Genomic DNA, 14,162 nt, shown 5'->3' on the forward strand with positions numbered 1-14,162 from the left:
TATAAACTCTAGCTGTGAATGTCTGTAAATTCCCCTGTAGCTACAACACTGTGGATCTTAAAGTAAAAACACAACTGAAAATAGTTGCTTACCCTGAGCTAAACATGCTGTTATTTTGAACATTTGCTGTTTGTGTGGTTAGTGGTGTTTGTTAGCTCTGCTACTCACAGTATGAGCGGTAAATGTCATTAGATTTCAATGGAAAGCAGGATTAAGTTAATAGTTTTGTTTAAGACATATAGTAGTCATTGTGAGCAGAGAAATGAACTAATTCGTAATTTGAGTAAATCATGTGAGTGACAATAAACATTTTTCACCTGCACAGAGTGAAATCCACAGATAGCTTGGCATCAAGAAAATAAATGTGAGTGACAGTAGAAGCAGTACTCTCATCCAGTTTTTCCTAAACCAGATAAGAACTGCAAAAAAACAAACAAACAAACAAACAAATAATGAAACTGTCAAATGAGTAATTAAAATGCAAGCTATATTCATATGCCTTTTTTGCAAATTAAAGTAAATGTTGTACACCTTACCTGGTGCCTTCTGTTTACTTCTTCCTTCTATAAACACAAAATAAAAAAGTACAATATACACTTATTAATTATAATAATCTGTTTATTGATTTAGGTAATGTCAGGACAATAGGGGAAAAAAACTGTATGTATATTAAGCAAGGCCTATCTAAAAATTACTGTATTTGTGCTCATTTGAAGTATATTACTTTGAGTAAAAAGTTACTCAAACCTATTTACACATGTATTTTTTATTAATCCCACATAGGACCACATACTATGGGAATGCATTGATGTACAAAAAAATGTGGGTTACATTTAGAGCTCACTTACTTAGTTTTTGCAGTTCTTTATCAAATTCCTTGTTTAGGGTTTTCTGCAGCTGTGAAAGAGAGGTCCTCAGAATCTCCACACTGGAATGAGTTGTAAGGCTGATATCAGTCCAGTTGGTGGTGTGTGGGGGACTGCACAGGGATGGGTAAATCTACAGTCCAGCAGGAGAGAGGAGAGATTCTCAGCATGGGCAGTGTTGTTGTGAGATGTGCTGCATTACCATTGAGCAGATAGAGGAACACTGACCTGTAGGAGGTGGAGGTGATCCTCAGTGTGTGAGAGCTGCTCCAGCTCAGTGTCTCTCCTCTTTAGCTCAGTGATTTCCTGCTCCAGATCTTTAATGAACTCTTCAGCCTGCCTCTCTGCTGCTTTCCGCTTCTCCTCCATTGACTTAAGCAGCTCAGCCTGACTTCTCTCTATGGAGCGTACCAGATCAGTGAAGACTTCAACACCACCTGCAGTTTCATCCTCTGTGCTTTTCTAAAAAAACAAAATCATCAAACAGCTGTTGCCTGAAAAGTTATTAAAATCAAGAAGGTAAACTAATATAACATTAAACCTACTTTGCTGAGCTCCAATGACTCTTTGATCTTCTCAGTCTTCTCTAATCTGTGCTGGATCATTTTCTGCAGATCTGTCTGGGTTTTCTTCATGTGAGTCTGTGGACAGAAAGGAACACACATTAACAGATTTATGACTTTATCAATATCCAGAATGAAATGTATTAAAAACTTCAAGATATCATCAGTTATTACCTTCATTTCTTCACTCTCCTCCTCTATAGGAACAGTGTTGTGAGTCTTGTGGTCGGTCACAGTGCAAAGCAGGCACACACATGTCTGATCATCTCTACAGAACAGCTCCAGGGGTTTCTCATGTTTCTTGCAGATATAGTCCACCAGGTTCTCCACTGGATCGATGAGTGTGTGTTTCTTGAGTATTGGGATATTTTTATGAGGCTCTAAGTGAGTCTCACAGTAAGATATTCCACAATTAAGACACATTTTCACAGATTTCATTTTAGGACCAGTACAAGCATCACATGTCACTTTAGTTGGGTTGTTGGGATTTTCCTCTGCAGCTTTTTTAGCTTTCATTTCAACCGATTTTTTGAACAGAGTTGCTGTTTCAGAGATGAAAGTGTTGACAGATAGATCTGGCCTGTTCTCGAAAATCTTGTTACACAGTGGACACTTCCAGCGGTCACTGTTATCCCAGTGTCCTGTAAGGCAGGATTTACAGAAGTTGTGTCCACATGGAGTAGAGACTGGATCAGTGAACACGTCCAGACAGATAGAGCACAGCAACTGGTCTTCAGACAGGATGGGGATAGATGAAGCCATGACTGGGGAGAAATACATTTTTAGATGATTTAGTTTAATCCAAATGAATATTAGATGCAACTACTAAATTTTATTTAAGCTGTTGCAAAATTATTTGACATTCCTACTGCAATGTTTTATATATTTTTTACATTTATTTTATTCTTGCATAAAATGGTTTCAAAATATACAGTTGTCTAAATGGTGCTAAATAAAATCTAAAGTGTACAAACATACATGCAAATAAACCAGAGCCTGCAGATACATGCAAATAACCTGGACAAAACTTTTGGGACACCCAATTAATTATTGTTTCTTCTGAAATCAAGGGCATTAAAACATTTTTATGGTGCTTTATTTTGAATAACTACCTGTGTCCAGGGCAATATTCAATTTTGTATCACTGCACTGAGGATTATAGCATTGAGTGACAGTATTAGGCCAAAAAGCTGGTAGGTCAGCTCCCAATAGGGTTACCAACCGTCCCTTGAAATCCGTATTCGTCCCGTATTTGGGCAGTAAAATACGCGTTGTTGAATTGATCCGGGACGCGATTTGTCCCGTATTTTTGACGTGAGTTATTAAGGCGGATGATTTGTTTCAGAGACACCGCTGCGGCGCTGCCCCTCCTCCGCTGGAGAACAGCCACTCCTTCTAAACAGAGGCTGTGACTCTCATTGGTCATGACACGGAGACTCACAGCGCGTTCTAAATCACTCCCTCCCCATCACAGAACTAGTGCACTATTTACCACTGGTTAACACACAATATAGTGCACTATTCCTGTGATAGGGCGTGATTTAGAACGCAGACCAGTGCTCAGGTACAGCACGCGGCGGCAGAGAGAATACAGGGAGAGGAGAATACAGGGAGAAGGGAGCAGTGTCCAGGTTTCCTGTGCGATATTCGTTTCCAGAAGCTGATATGGTATAAAAATGTCAAATTGAAAGCATATATTATCTGTAAATTACACTATTTAATTTCTTACATTAAAAATATTTCTGTTATGAACAACATATTTCTGAACGAAACATACAGTACTGTGCAAAAGTTTTAGGCACCTGTGGGGATTTCAGTAAAGAAAAAGCTTCTTATCTGTGAAGTAAGTGTTTATTAGCTCAGTAAAACACTAAACATACAATAAATACAAACAGCAGTTTTACAAAAAGCAGAGCTTTTACAGCCCTGTTTTTCTGTTTCTCAAAACATCTCATAATCTCTCCTTCTCATCTGAGTTTAATAGAGTTATTTCTCATCCTATCTACACCTGGTTTGGTAAACTGGTAAATCAGGTGAGCTGCTGACGGAACTGAACATAATGTACACATGCTGGCTGAGGAGCATCCAGGAGAAATCTGGAATCTCTACACTTTGTTCTTCAGCTCGGATCACAAGATACAACATACTTAGTTAAAAATGTGAATTCCTTGTCATGTTTTACTGTATTTGTGTTTATTTGCATCTGTCTAAATCATATGTGGTGCTTTTTCCCGGTAAAACACTCATATTTCTGAGATAAATGGATTAGTGTAATTTACTTTGGTGCCTAAAACGTTAGCACAGTACTGTATGTTATACATGTGGTTTGAATTAATCTAATACTAAAAGTTTCTCCCAGAACATATTTTTTCAACAAACATAGCATACTGTTTCATGGTTTGGAGTTATATTATAAAATTTATAGACTAATATATATATATATATATATAATCATAGTGACCCCCCACCCCCCAACCCCCGTCCCGTCTCTTATTTCATTTTCAAAAAGTTGGCAACCCTAGCAACTCATTACAAAAGTACTGGATGGAGCACCATCATTTCAGAGGAGCACACATTAGCTAGTCTTCAATGTCAAAGTCTAAATTAAATATTAGCTAATCCATTTCCTTTACAGTCCTAAGTAAACATTAGTTAGTAAACTGTTTTACCTAGTATTCTATTATAGTAACTACAATAACCTAATACTTTGTTCATATCACCTGCAGTGTGGTTCTGAACATGACAGAGAGGCGTTAAGGCTTTTAGTTTCCTGTTTTATGTAATGCATCTGTAGTGACCTTTTAAACAAAACGAACTAAAATGACTTAAAGGGGACATGAAACATTTCAGTTTGTACAAGTTTTCTAAGGGATTAAATATAATGGAATTTATTTGGGGGGAAATTTTTTTATATAAAATGTTTACACACTAAATTATAATATATTTATTTTTGTTACGTTTGAGCTAGGGCGCCGCCATGTTGCCCGTGCAGCGCTGGTGACGTCACGAGGTTGGTTGGTTTAAGATCCCAGGCATATAGCTAGAGGAAAAGCGCGTATTGTTTGTGGAGATTATGGATGAAGATGAAGCTGAACTGGGCTAACATGGAGCATTTACTCAGAGATCTTTCCTCTATAAACCTGAGCAGAACTTTTCAGATGCTTTTCTGAGAGCGAGGGGTTTTGGGAGTGTTTATTCTCTCTCTACGTGGAGCCGTGCAGAACCCTGCAGCGCGACCACAGCAGCGCGTCCACAGCAGCTAACCTACTGCCATCCAGTTAACCAGCTATTTTATATACATTTAGCTATTTAACATGTAAAGTCCAGAGTCTATTAAGACTGAATGAAACTAACATGATTTAAGTGGATACTGAAACACCAAGGCGCTGTTTGGTTGATAAACCGTTCAGTTTAGAAGTTAGAAGGCTTACTGGGTACTTAGCTTCATCTAGTTAGTGTTAGCTAGTTAGCTAGCGTTGGCTAGCTATAATAAGATAGCTAGCTAAGTAGCTAACGCTAGCTATGTTATCTTTAAATTGTCATTTTATCTAGATTTTCGGTAACGGTACCTCTCGCTGCTCTGCTGGGTGAGCGCGTTGTTTGGCTCGTACAGCTGCCGCTCTCATAGTAACGTTACACATTCGGACGGTCTGTACATCCCAGCTGATCAGAGGAAAAATAAAAAACGGAGGAAAAAAGCCTCGGACTGCAGCTTATTTATCCGGTGCTAATGCTCCTGACTCAAACCCCTCTCCTTCACATAGTCCTGGTCTAGAAAGTGCTCGCCACTAACCCCTAGCATTGCAGCTAACCGGAGGATTCTCACGCTTCAGCGCTGCGAGCCCCCGCTGAAGGTATGAAAGTGAAAGTAAATATTTCTCATTCCTCACCCTATTAAATTTCACTACTCCCAGTATTACTACACACAGGGACAATACAAAAGTGCCCCCCCGCTCTGCATTGAGTTTTGGTTTGGATTTTATTATCTATTGAGGATCTAAATTATGGTATTCTCATAGATTATAGTAGTGAGGCGTTCGAGAACCAACCTCGTGACGTCACTTTCAGCGCTGGGACAAGATGGCGCTGCCCTTACTTAAAAAAATGACATTTAGATTGCTTATTATTTTAATTCCGCTTCACTGACAACTGTTAAACTTCTAAAATTTGTTAGAGTGAAAATACATCTTGTGAATTATACTAAATACTTGAAGTGTTTCATGTCCCCTTTAAGCCACCACAATTAGAAGAAGAGCTGGCGATAGCGGTTTGACTCGCTGTAGCGGGTATTATAACAAAGTCCATACCTTTAAAACGTTGGATATACCAATCCATTTATTGGTCTGACATCAGCAGTACATATTCCAGCAGTAGTTCCAGCGTTCATGGTCTTTAAATGTCCCGCTTTACACACACACCAATAGCGTTCACCGTGCGGTCAAAATACTGTTGACTTCCTCGCCAACTCCCCATTCCCACTCTACCATACATTCACCTATAAACCTTGGCAGCGCCCCCAAGTGGAAAATGTCAATATAAACCAAAATTTTATAGAGACATAAATAGCTCCAACACACCGGCCCCTAATTGTTAATGGCAAAAGGCATAAACAATTAATTACATATTACAACAAAAAGGAGCTGCTTTCATTAATGTATTATCATACTTCAAACTATATACATATGCATACAAAATTCAAAAGGTTGGTACAACAACTCATACACCTTCTTGTAAAAGACAAAGTTTTGTTATTGTTCTGGTCAAAAAATTAGTTTTAGTTTGTACTCGTGCTGATCTAACCAGCCCTTTTTTATCTGGGAATGTTTCAAGTACCCTGCCAAGCACCCAGGAATTACGAGGAGCTGTGGTATCTGCAACAAGAACTACATCACCAGGTTCCAGATTTCGTTTGTTTTTGGTCCATTTTTGTCGCTCCTGCAGTAAAGGCAAGTACTCTGTAATCCATCTTTTCCAAAAAAGGTCTGAGATGTACTGCACCTGTTTCCACCTTCTCTTCACATATTGATCAGTCTTATCAAACAGCCCTGGAGGCAAGATTGGTTTCCTTTTCATGGTAAGAAGATGGTTGGGAGTAAGTGGTTCTAGGTCATTTGGATCCTCAGACAATTTACCCAGATAGCCAGCGACTTTGGCCCGGACTCGTTTCTAAGTCGGCACTGCTGGTTTAGAGTCGCAAGCAGAAAAATACTTCTGGCCCACAGCTGGCCCAGTGTCACTTTCTGACTGTTCTACATCAGTGTCAGTGAGCAGTCGTTTTGGTGCTGGTGAAGGACTGACGCACCTGACCTGTTGATTATCTGAACACAGGTGTGTACTGGCTCAAATACGGCAGACGACCCTGTACCAGCACTGTTATAGTACACACACACGCACACACACACAGCCTGTTATAGTACTGCTTCACACACACACACACACCATACCTGTCAAGTCTCCCGTTTTGGCCGGGAAACTACCGTATTTTACTCCTCTTTCCCGCCGTCCTCCCGTATTAGTATTTTCCCGTAAATTTCCCGTATTTTATTAAAATAAAAAAATATATATTATTGAGGATACAGGGCACTGACCGCTCTGTGTCTCTTAACCAATCGTGGAGCCGGTTCAAGGAGAAGGTCCCGCCTTTCAGGAGAAACAGCCAATCAGCTTGCAAGGAGGGTCAGTGTGGGGAAGCCCCGCCCTCCTCGCTGTGAGTTCAGGCAGCTAGTTGGAGCTGCTGATGTTAAAACATACATGCAGCAATTTTTCTAAAAGAAAGGTAAAGGTAGTCTAATCATGGAAACTGTGATGAGATTTTTCTGATAGCTGCTTAAAAATACTCCGAAATAAAACACACAGATTAAACCTTTTAAAATAAAAAAAAATTACAGCTTGTGACTCAGTTTAACTAGAAAATGTGGAGAGGACCGACATTAACTGAACTGATCAGGGGTGGAGTGATCAAAAGGAATTAGTATTAATTAAAAATTATTGTGTAGGCCCCTTAGGACTAATTTTTACTGATGGAATATATCTGGTCCATGTCCTTTTAGTAAAAGCTCATAATACCATTTTTAGGTCACCAACAGTCATATTGCAGAATTTGTGCACTCTTTGTTCAATTTTAAATCCATTAAATAAATAAAAAATATATCATATAAAAGAGTGCATTTATTACAAAAAAAAGACATGAAATCTTAAATAAAAAAAAAGATATAGAAAAGGGTTTTTAATTTGGCTGTATTAAAAGAATGACATATAGGAATGTCCACAACATGTTCAGATTCTGATAATCTAATTGTAGTGTGTAAGTGGTTCACATGTGGTTATTTTAGATTTTTTGTAAACCTGTTTTAAAATGTAAGAGATACTGAACCTTCGTTGGGCTGGTGGGACGGCTTTAAGCGGACAGAGGAAAATATCCCTTATTTTTAAATCTAAAACTTGACAGGTATGACACACACACACACACACACACACACACACACACACGCACGCACGCGCACACACACACACACACCCAGAGAGTCTAATTCTATTGGCCACATTTTTCTACATGGACTGGATAAGCTGTGTGTGTGATCACGTTTAGAGTGATCTAGGTGATATTTACCTTGGTGCCCCTGCGCATCAGCCCAGTTCAACCCGTGCGGTTTCTCGTAGCACTTGGCGCGCGGATTCCTCAAACATTAAAACTTTCGTCAACTGTCAGCTATCCTGAAACCTTTGAAGTTTGTAGGTAGGTAGCAAACCTACGTACCTAAGTATTAAGTACCTTTTTTGAAATATCATTTATTTAGATTCCATGTACTTAATAAATATTTTGGCCGTCAAATATGAGTTATAACCCTATCTGTGTCGCCTCTTCAGTTAGCTAAGCTAGCTAACTTAGCAGCATATCAAGGTGATATTATCTGAGGCTAAATTATCTCAGAATGTAGCATAAACACATTTCATGTTAATGTAAATGATAATGCAGCTATAACAGTCACTAACAGACAACCAAAAAGTATGGTTTTACTTGAAATTAAAATTGTTAACTAGTGTACAAGGCCAGAACAGAAGTACTGTTTCGGTAACCTTATTTAGGTTAGCTAAGCTAATAAATAGTTAGCTTGCTAGGATAGAAACCAGCTAGTTTGCTAGCGTTAGCTTAAATGCTTTTACAAACATACATACCATAAAAGCATTTAGGCTTGCTAGTTATCCAATTTGGTAGTTAGCTGGCGAATTGTTCTTTATTAGCTAACCTAAATGCTTCCACAGAACCTTTGTTTAGATGTTGTACATTAGCTAGCTAGTCAGCTAGGTTAACTTAGTGGTTGTGTGTCTCTACAAGTCACTGTGTAATGTTTGTTTTAGCTAGCTTTTTAGTTAAATAAAATGGTGCTGTGTCTGTCAGTTAATACAAAAAATTCTTTATTCAGTAATAAAGATCAGTAATATGTTCCTGCACACTCTGCTACTTTGTTAAAAATGTAAGTACTTTATTAACTTAGCTAGCACAGTTTTATATAAACACACTCACTACTACCAAATAAGCTTTAGTCAACATTTCTCTAATTTGTAAAATCACACTAGAAGTTGTTTGTGTGTGCAGTAAGTTATATTAGTATACTAGAGACAAAAGTGTTTTACTTAAAAAATGTAAAATCAAATTACATACAGTTATCTATAACTAGACACAACAGGAGAATTTAACAGCATTAAGTAAAATAGTGGAGCTTTTCAGAGCAATTAACTTATTCATGTTTTATATTATATTTATATATATCCTAAATTTCCTTCGGGATAAATAAAGTATCTATCTATCTATCTATCTATCTATCTATCTATCTATCTATCTATCTATCTATCTATCTATCTATCTATCTATCTATCTATCTATCTATCTATCTATTGGCAGAAAATGAAATAGGAAAATCATAGATGCCTTTTATTATTGTCAGTAAATTAATATATGTTTTAATTTTGCTGCCCCTACTTTCGCTTCTGCTAGTGCCCAATTTTCCAAGTACTTATTTTAAGAATGTGATGCTGAATTTAAGATGGTCAACATTATGGCCAAAAAAAAATGGTCACAATGGGCAAACATAACAACATTATATTTGCAAATATGACTGCAATAAACATTTTTAACATTAAACTATTACTGTACTTTGATTCTATTAGTTGATAGTTGTATCTATAGAAACAAGCGTACAATTAAATATGTGTAGAGAAGGTCTAACTTGCTTTTAGAGCCTACTCAGGAAATATAAATAAGCAAAACTATACTGGTGTGTAATGCTCTCAGGCTAATGTTAGGTGTTGCATTGGACGCTAATGCCAACATGTTCTCCAAACGGGAGTAAGATATAAATTTACTGAGGAGGAGACATCAATGAATTATTAAATTATCTTTATTTTAATTGTCTTTATATTATTTTAATATCTATAATCAACACATTTTCCGTATAATTAATGTAGATGTATCTATTTATTTAAGTAGTACAGTATGGTGGACCAAAAATGACATATGTATAAATAAATAAATGCATACATGAATGTAGAAATAAATAAATACACGCATGAATAATTGTATAGTTAAATAAATAAAATAATACATACATTTCTTATTTATTTTTTATATATTTTTTAATTATTCATTTATATGTGCATTTATTTATTTTTTCATTTATTTATTTTAACATTTGTTTATTCATTGATTTATTTCCACATTTATTTATTGATTTATTTCCACATTTATTTATTGATTTATTTCCACATTTATTTATTGATTTATTTCCACATTTATTAATTTATTTATTTCTGTATTTCTGCATTTGTATGATAGTTAGGTAGGTGGTCCTATCCTCGCTCTAAAGCAGGATTAGTTTTTGAGCTGCAAAAGTGTTGGCTCTACTGCTCCTGTCTTGGCCTGCAGCGGCAACATTTTGAAGCTGTTGACCCTCATTTATTTTCAGCAGTTGTTACTGCAGTAGGGGTTATAGCCGTGATGTTGCTGTGCCGTCCCTTTGTTTCCTTCTCACTGATACCGGAAGTACAGGACGGTGGGGTGTGCGCCGGGACACACAGCAGCACAGCGGGGTGTGCGCCGGTACACCAGTGTGTACTGGTGTATGCACCACTGTCCTGTTATGTACTGGTGTGTAAAACACTGTTCTGTAGGGTGTACTGGTGTATACACCACTGTACTGGTGTGTAAAACACTTCTTTACTGGAACCCCCATGTCTGTTTTCTTGTGAATTACTGTATAAAGACAGCCGCTGTACTTCTGTGTCCCGCAACCAATCCTGCTTTAATTGCTCTAATTACCATAGACATGCAGAAATGTGGAAATAAATAAATGAAGAAATGTGGAAATAAATAAATGAAGAAATGTGAAAATAAATGAATAAATAAATGTAGAAATGTTGAAATAAATAAATGAATAAATGTAGAAATGGTGAAATAAATAAAGGAATAAATAAATAAATAAATAAATGCACATTAATATATAAATAAATGTATAAATAAATAAGAAATGTATTTATTAATTTATTTATTTACCTATGCAAATACTTATCCGTGTATTTATTTATTTATTTATTCATTCATGTATATGTTCATTTATTTATATATTTATTTATTTATTTCAACATGTATTTATTTATTCATTTATTTATGTCTATATTTATGTATTTCTACATTAATATGTGCATTTATTAATTTATACTTATGTCATTTTTGGTCCTCCATAGTACAGATCAAACACACACAAAAACCTATACAGTATGTGTGTATGTACATTACTGTGAAAATGTTTTAGGTCGATGCAATTTTCTTAAAACCAATTATCTCAATATTAAGAGAGTTTTACATAGCAAAGGTACCATGCATTAAAACAGATGCAAATAAAAATAAATACGGTAAAAAGTAACAAGAAGTCCACAGGTGCCAAACCTTTAACCTTAAACCTATTAAACCAATGTTATTCATAGTACAGAGTAGGGCTGTGAATCTTTGGGAATCCCACAATTCGATTCAGATTTGCAAATTGTATTCTGTTTCTATTTTCTTTTTTTTCCTTTTTTTTAATATGTAAAATTTATGAATTAAACATAAATTTAATATAAGTCTTTGTTTTATGTCTTTCTTTGAGCTTTTTTTTCTCATTAACACTAATTGAGTAAACAAAATACTTTATTTAAACCAATGGTAAGTTCCTTATTAGTGTTTCCTATAATAATATATAATATATATAATATAATATAATAATATAATAATCATATTGATGTACTGATGTACGAAGTGGTTATTTACGTAAATTTTATGTACAAATAGCTTGTAGCTTGTAGTAGTAGGAATAACATTGTAGGTTCCTGAATCTCCTAGTTCTTAGAAAACAAATTCACCAACAGTAAAAGACAAAGTACCTTCAGTTACAAGCAGTTTGCTTACTCTATTCAGCCCAATGTTGGGCACTGGACCGAGTCCGGTGACTGAATCTCAGCCAGCTTCAAGGAGTCAGAAACCGGAAAAGGCCCAGACCTGGTCCTACGTTCAAAAAGACACTGGACCGAGTCCGGTGACCGAATCTCAGCCAGCTTTGAGGAGTCAGAAACCGAGTAAGGCCCAATCCTGGTCCTACGTTCAAAAAGACACTGGGCCGAGTCCGGTGACCGAATCTCAGCCAGCTTCCAGAACAGTCAGAAACTGAATAAGGCCCAGACCTGGCCCCACATTCAAAAAGACACTGGGCCGAGTCCGGTGACCGACTCCCAGCCAGCTTTGAGGAGCCAGAAACCGAATAAGGTCCAGTCCTGGTCCTACGTTCAAAAAGACACTGGGCCGAGTCCGGTGACCGAATCTCAGCCAGCTTCCAGAACAGTCAGAAACTGAATAAGGCCCAGACCTGGCCCCACATTCAAAAAGACACTGGGCCGAGTCCGGTGACCGACTCCCAGCCAGCTTTGAGGAGCCAGAAACCGAATAAGGTCCAGTCCTGGTCCTACGTTCAAAAAGACACTGGGCCGAGTCCGGTGGCCGGTTCTGGGCCAGCTTTGAGGACAGTCAGAAACCAGCTAAGGCCCAATTCTGGGCCAGCACTCGGTGGCTATCTGGGTAGTGATTGGGCGATCATTGATTATCGCTTCCACCTCACACAAAACTGTATGTAGGCCTTCATCATCTAAATTCTGCTGATGCAAAAGTGATGTAAGGATCTTTCTCACCATCCTAATGATTCGCTCCCATACACCACCATGATGAGAGGCAGCAGGTGCATTAAAACTCCATTTGATTCCTTCCTGCAGAAAGGTCTTCTGTATTTTATCATAGTTTAAAGCTGCAAGTGCTTCCTTTAATTCCCTTTCTGCACCAGTAAAATTGGTTCCATTGTCTGATCTCAAGTGGGAGACTTGTCCTCTTCTACAAATGAATCTTCAAATGGCATTAATACATGCATTTGTATCCAAAGAATATGCTACTTCTAAATGAATGGCTCTACTGGCCATGCATGTGAAAACACCATATCGTTTTACAAAGGAGCGTCCTCGTTTTACTTCAAATGGTCCAAAGTAATTAACTCCAACATTAGTAAATGGAGGAAGATCAGGAACCAACCTTTCTACAGGTAAATCGGCCATTTTTTGCTGACCCAGCCTTCCCTTGAATCTTCTACACAAGCCACAATTGGATAGGATTTTTTTTTGTTGCGGCATTGGCATGCGTTATCCAATATTTCTCACGTAATTTGGAAAGAACCTGGTTTCTTCCACCATGACCGACCTGTTCATGTATATGCTTTAGAATAAGCTTGGAAACATGTTGGTCTTTAGATAAAATTATGGGATGTTTAATCTCTTCAGGCATTGCTGCATTACACAATCTTCCACCAACTCTCAACAATTCGTGCTCTAGAACCGGATTCAATCGATGGATAGTGCTGTCCTTTCTCACCTCATATTTTCCTGAGGACAGTGCGACAATTTCATTGGCAAATTTTTCAAACTGAGAGAAACGAATGACTGCATTTTCTGCTTCAGTTAGATCCTCTGTTGACAAGCTTTGGGGTCCTAATGCAGCTTTGATCCTTTTCATTTCCAGTTCAATATTACAGGGTCGATTTGACGATTTCAACAGTTCTTTCCTTTTCTTGCTCAATTCCATTAAGATATGCTTTAGTTTCAGCATCCATGCAACTGCAATTTTTAGCCTCTTCCAATCAGAAAAATATTCAATCAGTTGGCTAGTTACATTTGTTTCAATAATCACAGCATTTATTTTGTGCTCCCTTTTGAGCTCTGGATCTTCAGGAGCAATGCAACAATCCAAATTGACTTCTGGCCACTCCTCCTTTGTTGTCCTCAGAAAGTCTGGACCTTTTAACCATCGTTTGTTTGTGATTAACTTCCCCACTTTCAACCCCCTAGAAGCATCATCTGCAGGATTCTGGGTGGTATGGATGTATCTCCACTGTGTGATGTCTGTTATTTCTCGAATGGTTGATACTCTGTTGGCTACAAATGTACGAAACCTTTTTTCTTCATTTTTTTATGTATTTAAGAACTGAAGTACTATCAGTCCAAAAACAAGAATCATCAAGTGGAAGCTGCAGTTCTGTTCTAAGCATCTTATCTATTCGAACAGCCAGGACAGCAGCAGTAAGCTCTAATCGAGGAATGGTAATTTGTTTGAGAGGTGCCACTCTTGATTTGCCAAGCAGAAAAGAAACATGTACATTATTTTGAT

The 14,162-nt window shown here is 37.4% G+C and overlaps 1 protein-coding gene across 9 annotated transcripts in view; it reads right to left on the minus strand.

Annotated features, from left to right (window-relative positions):
* The window catches only part of LOC103029930 (E3 ubiquitin-protein ligase TRIM39-like), a 54,774-nt gene that overhangs the window by 14,617 nt on the left and 25,995 nt on the right, over nt 1-14,162 (minus strand). For 2 of the 9 annotated variants that reach the window (XM_049482084.1, XM_049482085.1), the window contains exons 6-7: nt 537-563; nt 318-419 (exon numbers count right to left, since the gene is read on the minus strand). The exons of 2 other annotated variants lie outside the window; for them this stretch is intronic. In XM_049482084.1, coding sequence (XP_049338041.1) covers nt 318-419; nt 537-563 — 129 coding nt within the window. Of the gene's footprint in view, nt 1-317; nt 420-536; nt 564-848; nt 1,000-1,094; nt 1,329-1,411; nt 1,508-1,603; nt 2,194-14,162 lie in introns of all 9 variants that reach the window. 5 more of the 9 variants (XM_049482083.1, XM_049482078.1, XM_049482081.1 and 2 more) reach the window with 5 other exon arrangements.

The sequence above is a fragment of the Astyanax mexicanus genome, chromosome 8 (genome assembly GCF_023375975.1).
Source record: "Astyanax mexicanus isolate ESR-SI-001 chromosome 8, AstMex3_surface, whole genome shotgun sequence".
Classification (NCBI taxonomy): domain Eukaryota; kingdom Metazoa; phylum Chordata; class Actinopteri; order Characiformes; family Acestrorhamphidae; genus Astyanax; species Astyanax mexicanus.